Consider the following 12,068-nt stretch of genomic DNA (forward strand, 5'->3'; position numbering starts at 1 on the left):
GCAGTCTCCTTGCTGCCCCCACCTACCCAGTAGGAGCTGGGAAACCTGAGCCCACCTTTCAGCTCAGCAGGGACAAAATCCATTTCCATGTCCAAGCATCCAGTGCTGTGTGCCATGGTGCCTCTGCTAGCCCTCAGGCCCTCACAGCTCCACCTGAAAAGCCATAGCAGTCCTGCAAACAAAGTCATCTTTCTCAATCCTCTAAAACAGGGGTTCCCACTCCTGGGCATGCACCAGTACGGATCCGTGGCCTGTTAGGAACTGGACTACACAGCAGGAGGTGAGGAGCACGTGAGCCAGCATTACCACCTGAGCTCCACCTCCTGTCACATCAGAGGCAGCATTAGATTCTGGTAGGATCACAACCCTATTGTGAACTGTGCGTGCAAGGGATCAAGGTTGTGTGCTCCTTGTGAGACTCTAGTGCCTGATGATCTGAGGTGGAACAGTTTCATCGCAAAACCATTTCCCCCACCATTTGTGGAAAAAAATGTGTTCCATGAAACCAGTCTCTGGTACCAAAAAGGTTGGGGACTGCTGCTCTAAAAGACCTACAGAACTGGTTCTTGTGAATTTTCTGCAGTTGCTTATTGTTGAGTGGATTCTACTTTGTTTTTTTATTGAGAGAGAACAAATTGTTACAGGCTTTTAAGGAAACCAAAAACATTTGCTCTCTAATTATATCTGTCATTCCATTCCCATTCAGCTTGCTTTCTTGTTTTGGAGTAGGCCATTCTAATAGCCAAAACTACAGTCAAGTTTTCTCAATAAGTAAAAGCTGTTGCTTTTCTGCTACAGTATGTAAGAAGACTTATCACCCTGGTTTATGAATTTAGTCTTACTGAAGATTCTAATAAATTATCAGGCTGGAGGCATGTTGATGGTATCAGTCTTTGCCCTGTCCCTTACTGGAAATACTTTTTGGAAATATTTAGAATAGTAGTGTTTTGATATGCAAGCTCCAAGCGTGTTTTTTCATGTTCATTTATTAATTCATTCCATCAGTCAGTAAATACTTATCGTATACCTGTAATGCACCAGGCATTTATTCTGGGGGCTAGAAATAAAGCTCTGAGCAAGAACACCTTGGAGTTTATATCCTGTTAGAGGGAGATTGACAGTGAATAAACCAGCAAATACATGCATCAGACAGTGACAAGTGCTTATAAATACAGTAAAACAGATGGTATGGTAGAGACTGGAGAGTCATTTAGGGGCTTCTTTAGTCTGGGTGGGCAGGAAGGCTGCTCTGAGGAGACAACACTGAAGCAGAAAGTTGAACAATAAAGAGAAGCCTGTGTGCATAGATTTGGAGCAAGAGCCCCCAGGCCAAGGGCACAGTGCACTGACCCTGCCTCTGCCAGTGCAGGGCATTGAGCAAGTGAGGAGTGGTATATTAGCCCTAGTAGTTATATGGGGCCAAGCATGGAATCCAGGAGTCCCATAGCAACTGGAACAATCTTAAGTGAGTGACTAAGAATGTAGCATGGAAGACATTATAAGTGGGGCATTTTTTTCACCACAAAGAATAAGAAAGCAGATGTTAATGGAGGGTGAACATACTCACTGTAGTGATTCTCACATTGGTGTATCTATCAGCATGTTTTTAAAAATGTGTTTTAATTGTGCTCCCCTCCCTTCCTCCGCCAACATTCTCTTGTACATCCCCAGGAAACTAGGCTTTCCTCCCAACCCCGGCTCCTTGTGAGAATCCTGCCTCAGAATGCCACAGTTCCTGATAGAGCTGTGTGCATCCTGCGGGCAGATGAAAGCAAGGAAGGCTAAGGACCACTGAGTGTTTAACATACCAACAGGCAAGCAACTCAGTGCAGTGCTGAGCCTGATGGTCAGAAGCTGGCTTGGTGGGTTCCTCAGATCAGGTCTGGAGGAGAGACTTCTCATGTGGCGGCTAAGTCTCCTGGAGGAGACTCCACAGACATTGTCATCTAATGACAACCTGTAGTGCCATGAGTTTGGCCTCTCATTTTTACTATTATGTTGAAATGGCAACATGTTTTACATTATAAATCCTTAAAGACAGTTTCTTTATTAATTTCAGTCACCTGGAAGGAATTTGTCTTTAGAGAGAGGTGAGGTAACATCATTGACCCTTGAGGCTATGTAGGAAGCCCAGGCTGAAAAGCTTCCTCCTAGAGATTAGATGAATGGCCCAGGCTGTCGGCCACATCATGTCAGCAAGAGGTACCCAGATCTCTTGTTGGAAGTGAAGACACATCTGTCATGATGAGAGCACATGCATGGAATGTTGGAGGGGAGGCTGTGTGTACCAGGCCTAGTGCTGCCCTCTCCACTCAACGCTGCAGCTTCCCCATCTGCAGTTTGCAGAGCATCCTTTGTGGGAATAGTTGCTGTGAGATTTGGCAGAAAACTTCCCAAGCCTGTCTGAAGTTATGGTGTGGCAGCAGGTAGGTTATGCTCGGAGCATTGGTTATGAAATGTCATTCTTCTATTTTCAGTAAATATTCAAGATGTGATATTACAAGAAAATTTGGAAAAAGAAGATCAAATTCTGGTTTCCCTGGCAGGATTAAAACAGGTATGTGCATTGCTCTGACACTATTTCTTTGTGTCCCTCCTGCTGTGGGGAGGGACTCCCAGGGCATGTAGCACCATGATGTTAGAGCCAGCATCCCCCTAACCCTTATTTCTTCCCAGACAGAGCCCCCTCTGCATCTCCACCTCTTTATGCCCCCTGTTCCTTCTAACTATTATATCTGACCCACACTGGTTTTCCATTTTCCACTCCTCTCCTTCCTCTTACCAAACCCATTCTATTTGTTCCTTACCCAAAGCTAGTGTAGGTAGACCAGCATCATATTCAGTCATTCATCCATGGATTCATGAATGTCTTTGGAGCACAAGTCATAATTAGTACCTACAGCAGGCCTTAGACCCTCAAGGACCACATTGACTCAAGCCTCGAAGATCTAAATGAAACATAAATGTCAGTGAAAAAGAGTATGCTGTTTCCAGATGCCTACCTATGCTATGAACAGTCCAGCTCAGGTGGAGCCACTTTAGTGAGCAAGCTGTGCAGTGGGGGTGGATGTGGAGGCAAATTATGCTTCCTGTTTTAAGATAGTGTTAAGTGTGTGACTCCCATATGTGACCCTGTGAGAACCTGGCTATTAAATGTCCTGACATTTTTCTTACTCACTGCTAAGCCAGCAGCTTTGATAAAATTAGATTTTTTTCTCATTATTTATTTCTTATAGTAAAATACTAATATTCATACTATTAAAAATGATTGATGACAAGGCTAGTTTAAATGTCTGAGAGATTTAGCTAGCATCTGAAAACAAACTCATCCATTTTATTCATTTATTTTCTTCTTCTTTGAACACAGATCAAAGACATTCTAAAAGGTTCCCTGCGTTTTAACCAGAGCCAGCTAGAGGCTGAAGAGAACGAACAGATCACCATCGCAGACAACCACTACTGCTCCAGTGGCCAGGGCCAGGGCCGAGGCCAGGGCCAGAGTGATCAAATGTCTGGGGTCATTAAACAGGTACAGAAGCTCTGATGCACATGTTACATTAACTCAAAGGGAGCACATTCACATAAGTTCCTCAGAGTTAAGAATCATATAAACCCTATCAAAGTTACTTCAAATTATCATGTGTGAAGTTCAGCTGTGGAGGTGCTGTGTAGAGCTGTGCAGCCTGTGCACTCTGTGCTGCAGGGGGTGCCATTCACAATGATACTGATGAGACAAGTGTCTCCTAGAGTCATGCGGTAAGTGCCCTACAAACCTGTATGCAGCAGTGTTGCTTGAGCCTCCTGCCATGCCCATTCTGTGGGATGGGAAAGCTGGATCTCTGTCTCAGTTGTCAGTTGCCTCCAGTTGATGCCTCTTTTCCCCTTTAGGAAGTACTGTCTACGCTTTCCTAATGCTATCTCGAGTGGATTTCACTTTGCTAGAACCTTTTTTGCCAAACTTACTTTCTTGCTGCCTTCATGGGGAGGGACTTCTCATTAATGTCTGCCATCTGGGGCAGGGGTCTGTAAAGGGCTACAGAGTAAGTATTTCAGGATTTGCAGGCAACATACGGTCATCTGTGTCACATATTCATTGTTTTTGTGTGTGTGTGTGTGTTTGTATCTTGTTTTTGCTTTATCACAACCCTTTAAAAATATATAAACCATGCTCAGCTTGGGGGTCATCCAAAAATAGGCCACAGGCTGGATTTGGCCCTAGTTGGCTGACCCCTACTCTCAGATGTCAACATTGTATATCATTTGTTTTAACATAGAACCACAGAATTTCCCAGCTACAAAGGATCTTCCTACAGCTTCCTTACGTGCCTAGTCCTGCCTGCTCATTTGACCAGTGAGAAAATGAAGGTCAGAGAGACACACACAGGCTCCAAGGCCAGAGGCACTTAGCCTGCCAGGCATTATGTTTTCAGAAACCCTGCCCCAACCCAGTAAGCTTCAGTCCCACCATGCTGCCTTGCTGTCCATTATCTGATAAGACAAAGAGATTGTTCATTTCCCACCTATATTTTAAATTATTAATAATATTTTTTAAATCAGCTCACAAATTTTCATCTTGGAAAATGAACATTAGCAAAATATTATCTAAGTCACTTTCTCAAAAACTAGCATTCAGACACTTGTAAATTATTTATTTTTTGTGTGATTTTAAAACAGCAAAATGACATTTGAGTGGGAATGTTTTTCAGTTTTAAGGGTGCTCTTCCAGAAGAGAGACTCCGTGGGTGACTTCCTCTTGAGGCCGTATGAAATGTTCATGGAGTGTTTTGGCTCTGCATTTGTAGCCACATGAATGCGACAGTGATACTGCCAGTTTAATTTCATTCGTTTCTTCACAGATTCTCCTTCCTTGCACAGATGTTTTATTTTTCAATAATCATTTACTTATTCAAATATTACTGAGTGTAGGCCCAGCCACAATGCATTTATAATTGAAAATTTTATTTAAAACTTTAGCATAATTTTTTAGTTGAATGTGTCAGTTTGCTACAGGAAAAAGATATTTTAAAATCACTAATGAATTTGTTAAATTTAAAACTTAATGATTATACTTTGCAGTTGTCATCCCTGGTTTCTGTATTTGTAAGAACCTACCAATGACCACTGCTGCCCCAGTGGACCCCGCCGTACATACCCAAGATAAGCTAGCCATGAGGTGTGTCTGTGTGAATGAAACTGCGCCCTCGTTCTGGCAGGGCCCCATCACGTGCAGCATCCAAGAGACACGGCACCTCTGTGTGTGCTTCTGAGACACAGTCAGCCCTTCCTGGGGCTGAAGACCCCACAAGTGAAAATAAAATGGCTTATCTTCTCTACCTCTTCTCTGCCATGGCCCTTCCCCATAGCTGTTAGCAGTTTATACAAAGCCAGTACTCCTGAAAAAGGTTTTACTGAAGAAGAGAGAAACAGAGAAGCAGTGCTCTCCTCTCTCCTTCAGGGAAATCTTGAGATTTCTTGAGAGAATTCCTGAATTCAAGCAAGCAAGTCAGAAAGAAGCCAAGTGCATGGGGCCTTCCACTGCAAAGCCCAAGGATCTGGGCTAGGCTGATAAAGGCCCAGGGGGTCTACCAGACATGAGATAGCTGCCAAGTACCCACCTTCTTCCTGCAGGAGCTAACTCATCAGTGCTTGGAGCTGGCTAGGTTTTCCTCCTCACTGCTTGTGGGAAGAGGTACAGAGGGCTATGGACAGGCTACACCCAGGAACATGCGTCCCAAGAGAGCCAAGTGGGAGTTCTGAAGGCTTCAAGGGCCTGCTGTGCCAGGAACTGGTTTTACTGTCCAAGACTATGGGATATATCCCCTGCTCTCATGAGCTCCCAGTTATGGAGGGCCAGGGCCTAGGGGAGCAGTGCTAGGCAGGTTCTTGACGCATTGGAGATGTAAGCACCACATGTTGGGTTTGTAATGGGTTGTGTCATAGCACATTCCTGACTTAGGGATGGGTTTTCGTTGCTTTCTTGGTTAATCAGTAAATAATGTCTAAAAGATAGTGCAGAAGGACCAGGCTCCCCTGCCTAGTGACACATGGCTCATGGTCCTCCTGCCGATGCCCTTCCTCAAAAGCAACTGTGAAAGTGTTCTTCCTTTGTGGGAATTCACATGCCCTGCTCCTCACTGTAAGGTTGGTGTGATATGGCTCATAGTGTTCTTTCTGTTTGGTTTGCAAATCTTACCTCCAGCTCTGAAAACAGCAGTCTTGTGAAATTGTGTTCTATAGAGTGAGAAGAGCTACACGCTCTCCCTCCCTTCTCAGCATCTATCCTCACACATTCCTTTGGGAAGTATTTGATGAACTAACTCAAATCAACTACAGTAGAAGGCAGACTTTGTGGGACCCTGGGTCCATTAGTCAGCCAGCGCATCACTTGCCCTTTTGGTACTTGGGTCCCCTGTTTTAATCCGCATATTGTCCACTATTATAGCCACCAGCCACATAGCTATTTAAATTTAAATGCGCTGAATTTCAATAGAATTAAAAATTCAGTTCCTCAGTCACACTAGCCACTTTTCAAGTGTTTGGTATCCACCTGTGGCTAGGGGCTGCTGTATTGAGTAGCACAGATAGAGAACATTTCCATCATCGTGGAAAATGTCTGTTGAACAGTGCTGGTCTATAGTTGGGCTCACCTGCTTCTACAACCATCCTAAACTCAAGCTATGAAATGGGGTAGGACTGGGAAGATAGCAGAAAGTGGGTAAGAGGGATATGTGTTGTGATGATCCTGGCTAGTTTTAGGCAGGACTGACAGGTTGAAAACTCTTCTAATTGTGTAAGACTTACCATATCTGGTAAAAAGAGAGGATTGACCTAGGGATTTACAACACTTCTGTAAATGTTATAAATGGCACCAGATAGCAGTTAAGGCTGCTAGAGAAGTCCATAAAGAAGTCAGCTCTGCATCTAGAAAAAAATTATAGGTGGGAGTCCAGAAGAGTGGGGTCTTTTTTTGTACCTTGTGACATTGGCCAAGCTACCAGGTCTCCTATTTGGGCTTGTTTGCTTGATCTGTAATGCAAAGGGGCAAGGAGGGGGTCAATAAAAGAAAATGAAATGCCTGCTAAGGACCTGTCAGCTCTTAACTTGCTTTGTCTATGAAGGCAGCCTGTGACCTTCATCTAGGAATTGGGGGAAGCATGCCAAATAACTAGAGTAATGGTAGAAACTATCTTTACTTTTACTCATGGGCTTTGAAAAGTATTTCTCCACTTCAGAATCTTACTGACATCTTTACTGTAAGCTAGAGAATAAGTGATCTCAGTATCTCTGAAGCAGAGGCACCACTCTAAAAACTAGGCCCTGCTAAACATGCTCTTCTATTTTCAACCTAGGATAAGCTCCACCAAGTAGCATTCCAGCCCTGTGTTGTGGTGAGAGGTCAAGATTTTCACAGTTTACAGTGCAGGACAACTGTCTACACTCTGGAAGAAGTCAAACCCAAGGGCCTCTGTTGATTCCCCAGCAGCTTTCAGTGCACTCCCCAAAGGCAACACGGCTCTCACCAGGTGCACCTTATATAGAGACAGTCATGGGGAAGAGATTTGAGTTCTTTTCCTCCAACTCAGAAAAAAGACAGTCCTTCTCTACCCAACAGCTCCAGTGCCATTTGAGATCACATGCCCTGCTACCAGACTACCGTGTGCTACGTTTTTCTTCGCTTGTGTAGGAGTTAATGTGTTGATAGAATGTTAGCAGCTTTAGAACCTGAGATGAAGAACCTCAAGGCCTATTGCAGCTCTGTGATCTTAAAGGCCAATTTTGTTTATGTTCTCCAACTGAATATCCTAAAGGTTGGTGAATCATTAGAGGTGGAAGGTTCCCCAGCCATTATTTAGCCACTCGCCCCCTACATCACTGAGGAGGACGTGAGATTTAGAGAGGGGCCTGTCAGTCAGGGCTCAAGGCCAGATTTCCCTGAGAGATGTTACTCACTCCCCTTCTTGGCTCTGCACACAGCCCACAGATGGCTGAGGCCATGCCAGTCAGGAGGCCCAAGGACTCAGGAGACACTTCCAGTCAGGGGTCTCCACATATCTCATTAGACTGGAGACCCCAGCCCGAGACTCCACCCGTGCAGTGGGGAGGGTAGGCCGGCAGGGTGAGGGAGGCAGATGTGGGCACTACATCGCCTTACAGCACCACTGGGTGAGGTGTTCTTTCTGCCAGGCTGGCACTGGATGTCCTTGGTCAAACTATGGCTTTGCTAACCCAAAACCTTTACCTGTGTTCGTGGATGTTAACTTTATTAAGTTAAAAAATAAAAAGCTACTCATAATTGCTTAGAAAGAAAAGAAAATAATTGTTGAGTAAAGCAATTCTATCTCTATACTTTTTGCCATTATACTTTGCAATTGCCATTCTTGGTTTTCCCATTCATAGAACCTAGTGGTTACCACCATTGCTCCAGGAGACCCCCATGTACATACCCAAGATGAGCTAGCAATGAGATCTATATGAGATGAAATACATTAGGCCTTCTGAAAGCTATCCTTCTAGCCAGTAATAAAATTACTCCAGATCTGGCAGCTCACATTAGGGAGCCAGCAGCTGCCCATGTCATCTCACTCTATCATGACAACACATTAGGAGGAAGACACTTGTCTTTATCCCTGTTTCACAGATGAAAGTTAAAGTTCAAGAAGGATGGGTGATTTGTGTGGCAGGGTCCCACATGAGGCTGGTAGGGATTCTGCCTGCAACCTATTGGCCAGCTCCTGAACCTGGGCTCTCCCCAGCAGCACAGGCACTGCCTCCATCTGAAGCTTGTCAAACAGGAGCTTTACTTTGTTCCCCCAGGGAAGCCAGCATTTGGCTTTGGAGGGGCTTACAAGATGCTGCTGGCACCGCACCACTGGTAAATGCGTGGGCTTCGCGGCAGCAGGTCAAACACTGCGTCTTTCAAGATCGAATGTAGGCTGAGGTGGCCTAGCTTTCCACAGCGCGTCCTCCAGTTCACAGGGCCTTCCACTCAGTTCTTTGCCAGTTTCTTCTTTCATCCACCTGTACTTCTGACTGCACTTCACAGGCCTCTTCAGAAACGCCAGGGTGCACCGATAGAGGGAGTTCCGATGACTTCATCCTGATTTCCAAAGAAGATGATGGGAGCAGTGCCAGGGGCTCCTTCTCTGGCCAGGCCCAGCCTCTTCGCACCCTCAGAAGCTCCTCTGGGAAAAGCCAGGCCCTAGCCTGCTCCCCACTGGTGTTCTCAGATCCGCTGATGGGCCCAGCCTCAGCTTCCTCCAGCAACCCCAGCTCCAGCCCTGATGACGACAGTAGCAAGGACTCTGGCTTCACCATTGTGAGTCCCCTGGACATCTGACCACAGTGCCCAGTCCTGCCCCACAGGGATCCAGCCACCCTTTAGTGGCTCCAAGGCCAAACTGAGGCTCGCCCAGTGGAGACCCTTCTGAAACCACTCCTTCCTTCCCGGCATGCATTTGGCATTGGTCCAGCCCTTTGAAACCCTTTAGAGAGAAGCATATATGGCCACAAAGCACACAGGCCTAGGTTTGCCAAATGCAGACAGGGCTTTCTGGGCCCTTACCTAACCCCTACCCGACTCTTGCTCTGAGTTAGAGCTGAGTTACATACCCAGTATCACACTCACAGTTAGAAAAGTAGAAACACTTTTCCTCTGTCCCTTCTTCCCAGCCAAGAATGTGTGGCAACTCCATCAGTTATACTTAGAAGGAGGAGAAATAGTTATTTTCCTATCTTCTGTCCCTCAAAGCATCAGACATAGGAAAACTGGTTTATACCAAGAAAGCTTCCTCTGTGGAAATCTGTCTCAGCCTACTTTATTCCTGCATTGGGAAGCCATATCGCAGATCTAAATGCGATAGAATGAACTAGAACTAGTGGATTCCAGGGCTGGGGGGAAAAAAACAAACTCATTACTGACCTCTCAAAGTTATAATGATCTCTGCAAACAGGGTCTAAACTTAGGAATCATATTTAGGTGTGATGTAGCATTAGATTTTTTTTTTTTTTTTTTTTGATGTATTAAAGAATGCATCTCCAATCCTTAGGCCATCAATGTCTCTCCTTAAACAATTGTATTTCACCTTTTAGAATCTTTCATAGCCAGAAAACAAGGTTACTATAAGCCAGTTTTTGCTGCACTGATTTCAAAAGATATAAGAATATTACTATCCTTCAGATGGAAAATGTGACCTTGACTTTATGGGATAAACATCTTTCAGACAGTTTTCTAGTCAAGTTTCTCTGGTTTCAGAGCTGTATATATACCTTTCAACTGAGGAGTAAAGGGAAAAACCCAAGTTCGTTCCCACCCAAAGTCAGAATTCCTCATTGGCCTTAAAGTAGCAGTCATAAGACTTAGAGAATTGGACCTAGAGTCCCTTCTGTGGGGAATAAGGATACCTAGAGAACATTCCAGATGCCAAGATCACGCAGGATTTCCGCACACCCCCTTCCCTTCTTGGAAGTCAAATGTAGGAACTGCAGGGCCTGTGCTCATCTGTGAACCCTGCATCCTGGGCACCACTGCCAGGACCGGGTCTGACATGCCAGTGCCTTCCTGGCTCAGCACAGAGACTCTCCCCCCTGTCAGTCAGCACCTTAGGAAACCATGATGGGCACAGAGCATCACATGAGTTGTTTCTCTCTTTAAAGAAGATTCCCTGGAAAGGATGCTTTTCCTCTCCTTTGCCTGCGCAGAAATTCTAACAGGAATGGGTGAGGATGGCAGAGGGACACAGTGCCTGTCTCGCGCCATCAGGGAGAGCAGCCACACCAGGGATGACTGACTCTTTGAGCCTGTCCTCAGAGGATGGCGAGGCAGCTGGGCAGTGGAGGCCTTCATGGTAACAAATGAAAGCTCAGTATAGAGGAACAGATACTGTTTACTTCCCCCCTACTGCTCACCTTATATATCTGTATAGACAAATGTGATAATGACATGATTTCCCACCTGCCCTCCAAGAAAATGGTGACTCACTCTCAAGTCAGCTACTGCAGAGAGGGTTCTCATTAGCTTTGCAGTTTGCTCTTAAGCTCTAGCAGGGAAATCTCCTCTTACCACATCAGCACGTAAGGTGAATAATAACTCTGGTTTTGCCAGACAACAGGTTGTCTGGCCTTCAACCACTGGGCAGTTGCCTGGCAGGTACACACAGTAGCTCCCTGGCTTCTGGCTCTGAGTGTTCCTCTCAGCACCTCTGAGTAAGTTGCTGCCAAGCACATACCCCTATGACAACACTTTGTAAGCCACGGGGCCCCCATACAGTGAGTGGCCTTGCAACTGTGCAGGGTTGCCATTGGTCACTTTCGCACCTTGGGAAGGTGTCAGTGTTTTCAGTTCTCAAGTAAGAGGTGTAGAACTGTTCCCGCCAGGGCTCTGGGACCGACTGGAAAGGACCACAAAGCTGGTCATCCCTGGGCAGCTGGGCCACTGTCACCTGCTGACCTCTAGTATTTCCTTTACCCTAGAGCTAGAGTCATGATAGCTGAGGTCACTGGCCCTGCAAGAGTCACTAGGCACCCACCATGCCAATAAGGCTCTCCGCTGGCTCCCTGCAGTTGGCTGGGTGTTTAATAGTCACTGAAAACTCCCAGCCCTGCTGCACACTAGAGGCAGGTTCTCTTGGTCCTCTCTCTCCTGCGCTCCTATGTTGGTGGCATGTGAGGACCAATGGGTTCACTCAGAGATATTGCTTCTGTGTCCCCCAACAAGCTCACGCCCTCTTTGGAGAGAGACATACAAGAACAGTAGGTCATGGGCAGTACCAGCCTCAAATTCCCACAGGCTCATACTCAGACAATTGTATTACTGCCTTTTGTTTTTTAAGTGTTTTTTTTTATTCTTCATAGTTGAGTATTATTTGCAATTTTATTAGTTACAGTGCTATTAAAGAATATGTGTTCCTTTTATTATTTTGTCAAATACTTATGTTTACTTGCACATTTTTAAAATCTTGAATATATTGTGTTTTGTTAACAAATGTAATAATCAATGGAACTCTTCTTATGTTTTGATTATTAGCAGTTAAATACATTTTGTATACACGAAGCTTAGATTAATTCCCATC

The 12,068-nt window shown here is 45.2% G+C and overlaps 1 protein-coding gene across 8 annotated transcripts in view; it reads left to right on the forward strand.

The window, feature by feature from the left end:
- TBC1D5 (TBC1 domain family member 5) overlaps nucleotides 1-9,895 on the forward strand; it is a 578,111-nt gene extending 568,216 nt beyond the window's left edge. For 6 of the 8 annotated variants that reach the window (XM_030933427.1, XM_030933431.1, XM_030933429.1 and 3 more), the window contains 3 exons: nucleotides 2,478-2,557; nucleotides 3,368-3,529; nucleotides 9,044-9,337. In XM_030933427.1, coding sequence (XP_030789287.1) covers nucleotides 2,478-2,557; nucleotides 3,368-3,529; nucleotides 9,044-9,337 — 536 coding nt within the window. Of the gene's footprint in view, nucleotides 1-2,477; nucleotides 2,558-3,367; nucleotides 3,530-9,043 lie in introns of all 8 variants that reach the window. The other 2 variants (XM_030933430.1, XM_030933434.1) reach the window with 2 other exon arrangements.
- The last annotated feature ends 2,173 nt before the right edge of the window (nucleotides 9,896-12,068 follow it).

This window comes from Rhinopithecus roxellana, chromosome 1 (genome assembly GCF_007565055.1).
Source record: "Rhinopithecus roxellana isolate Shanxi Qingling chromosome 1, ASM756505v1, whole genome shotgun sequence".
In the NCBI taxonomy this organism is placed as follows: Eukaryota; Metazoa; Chordata; class Mammalia; order Primates; family Cercopithecidae; genus Rhinopithecus; species Rhinopithecus roxellana.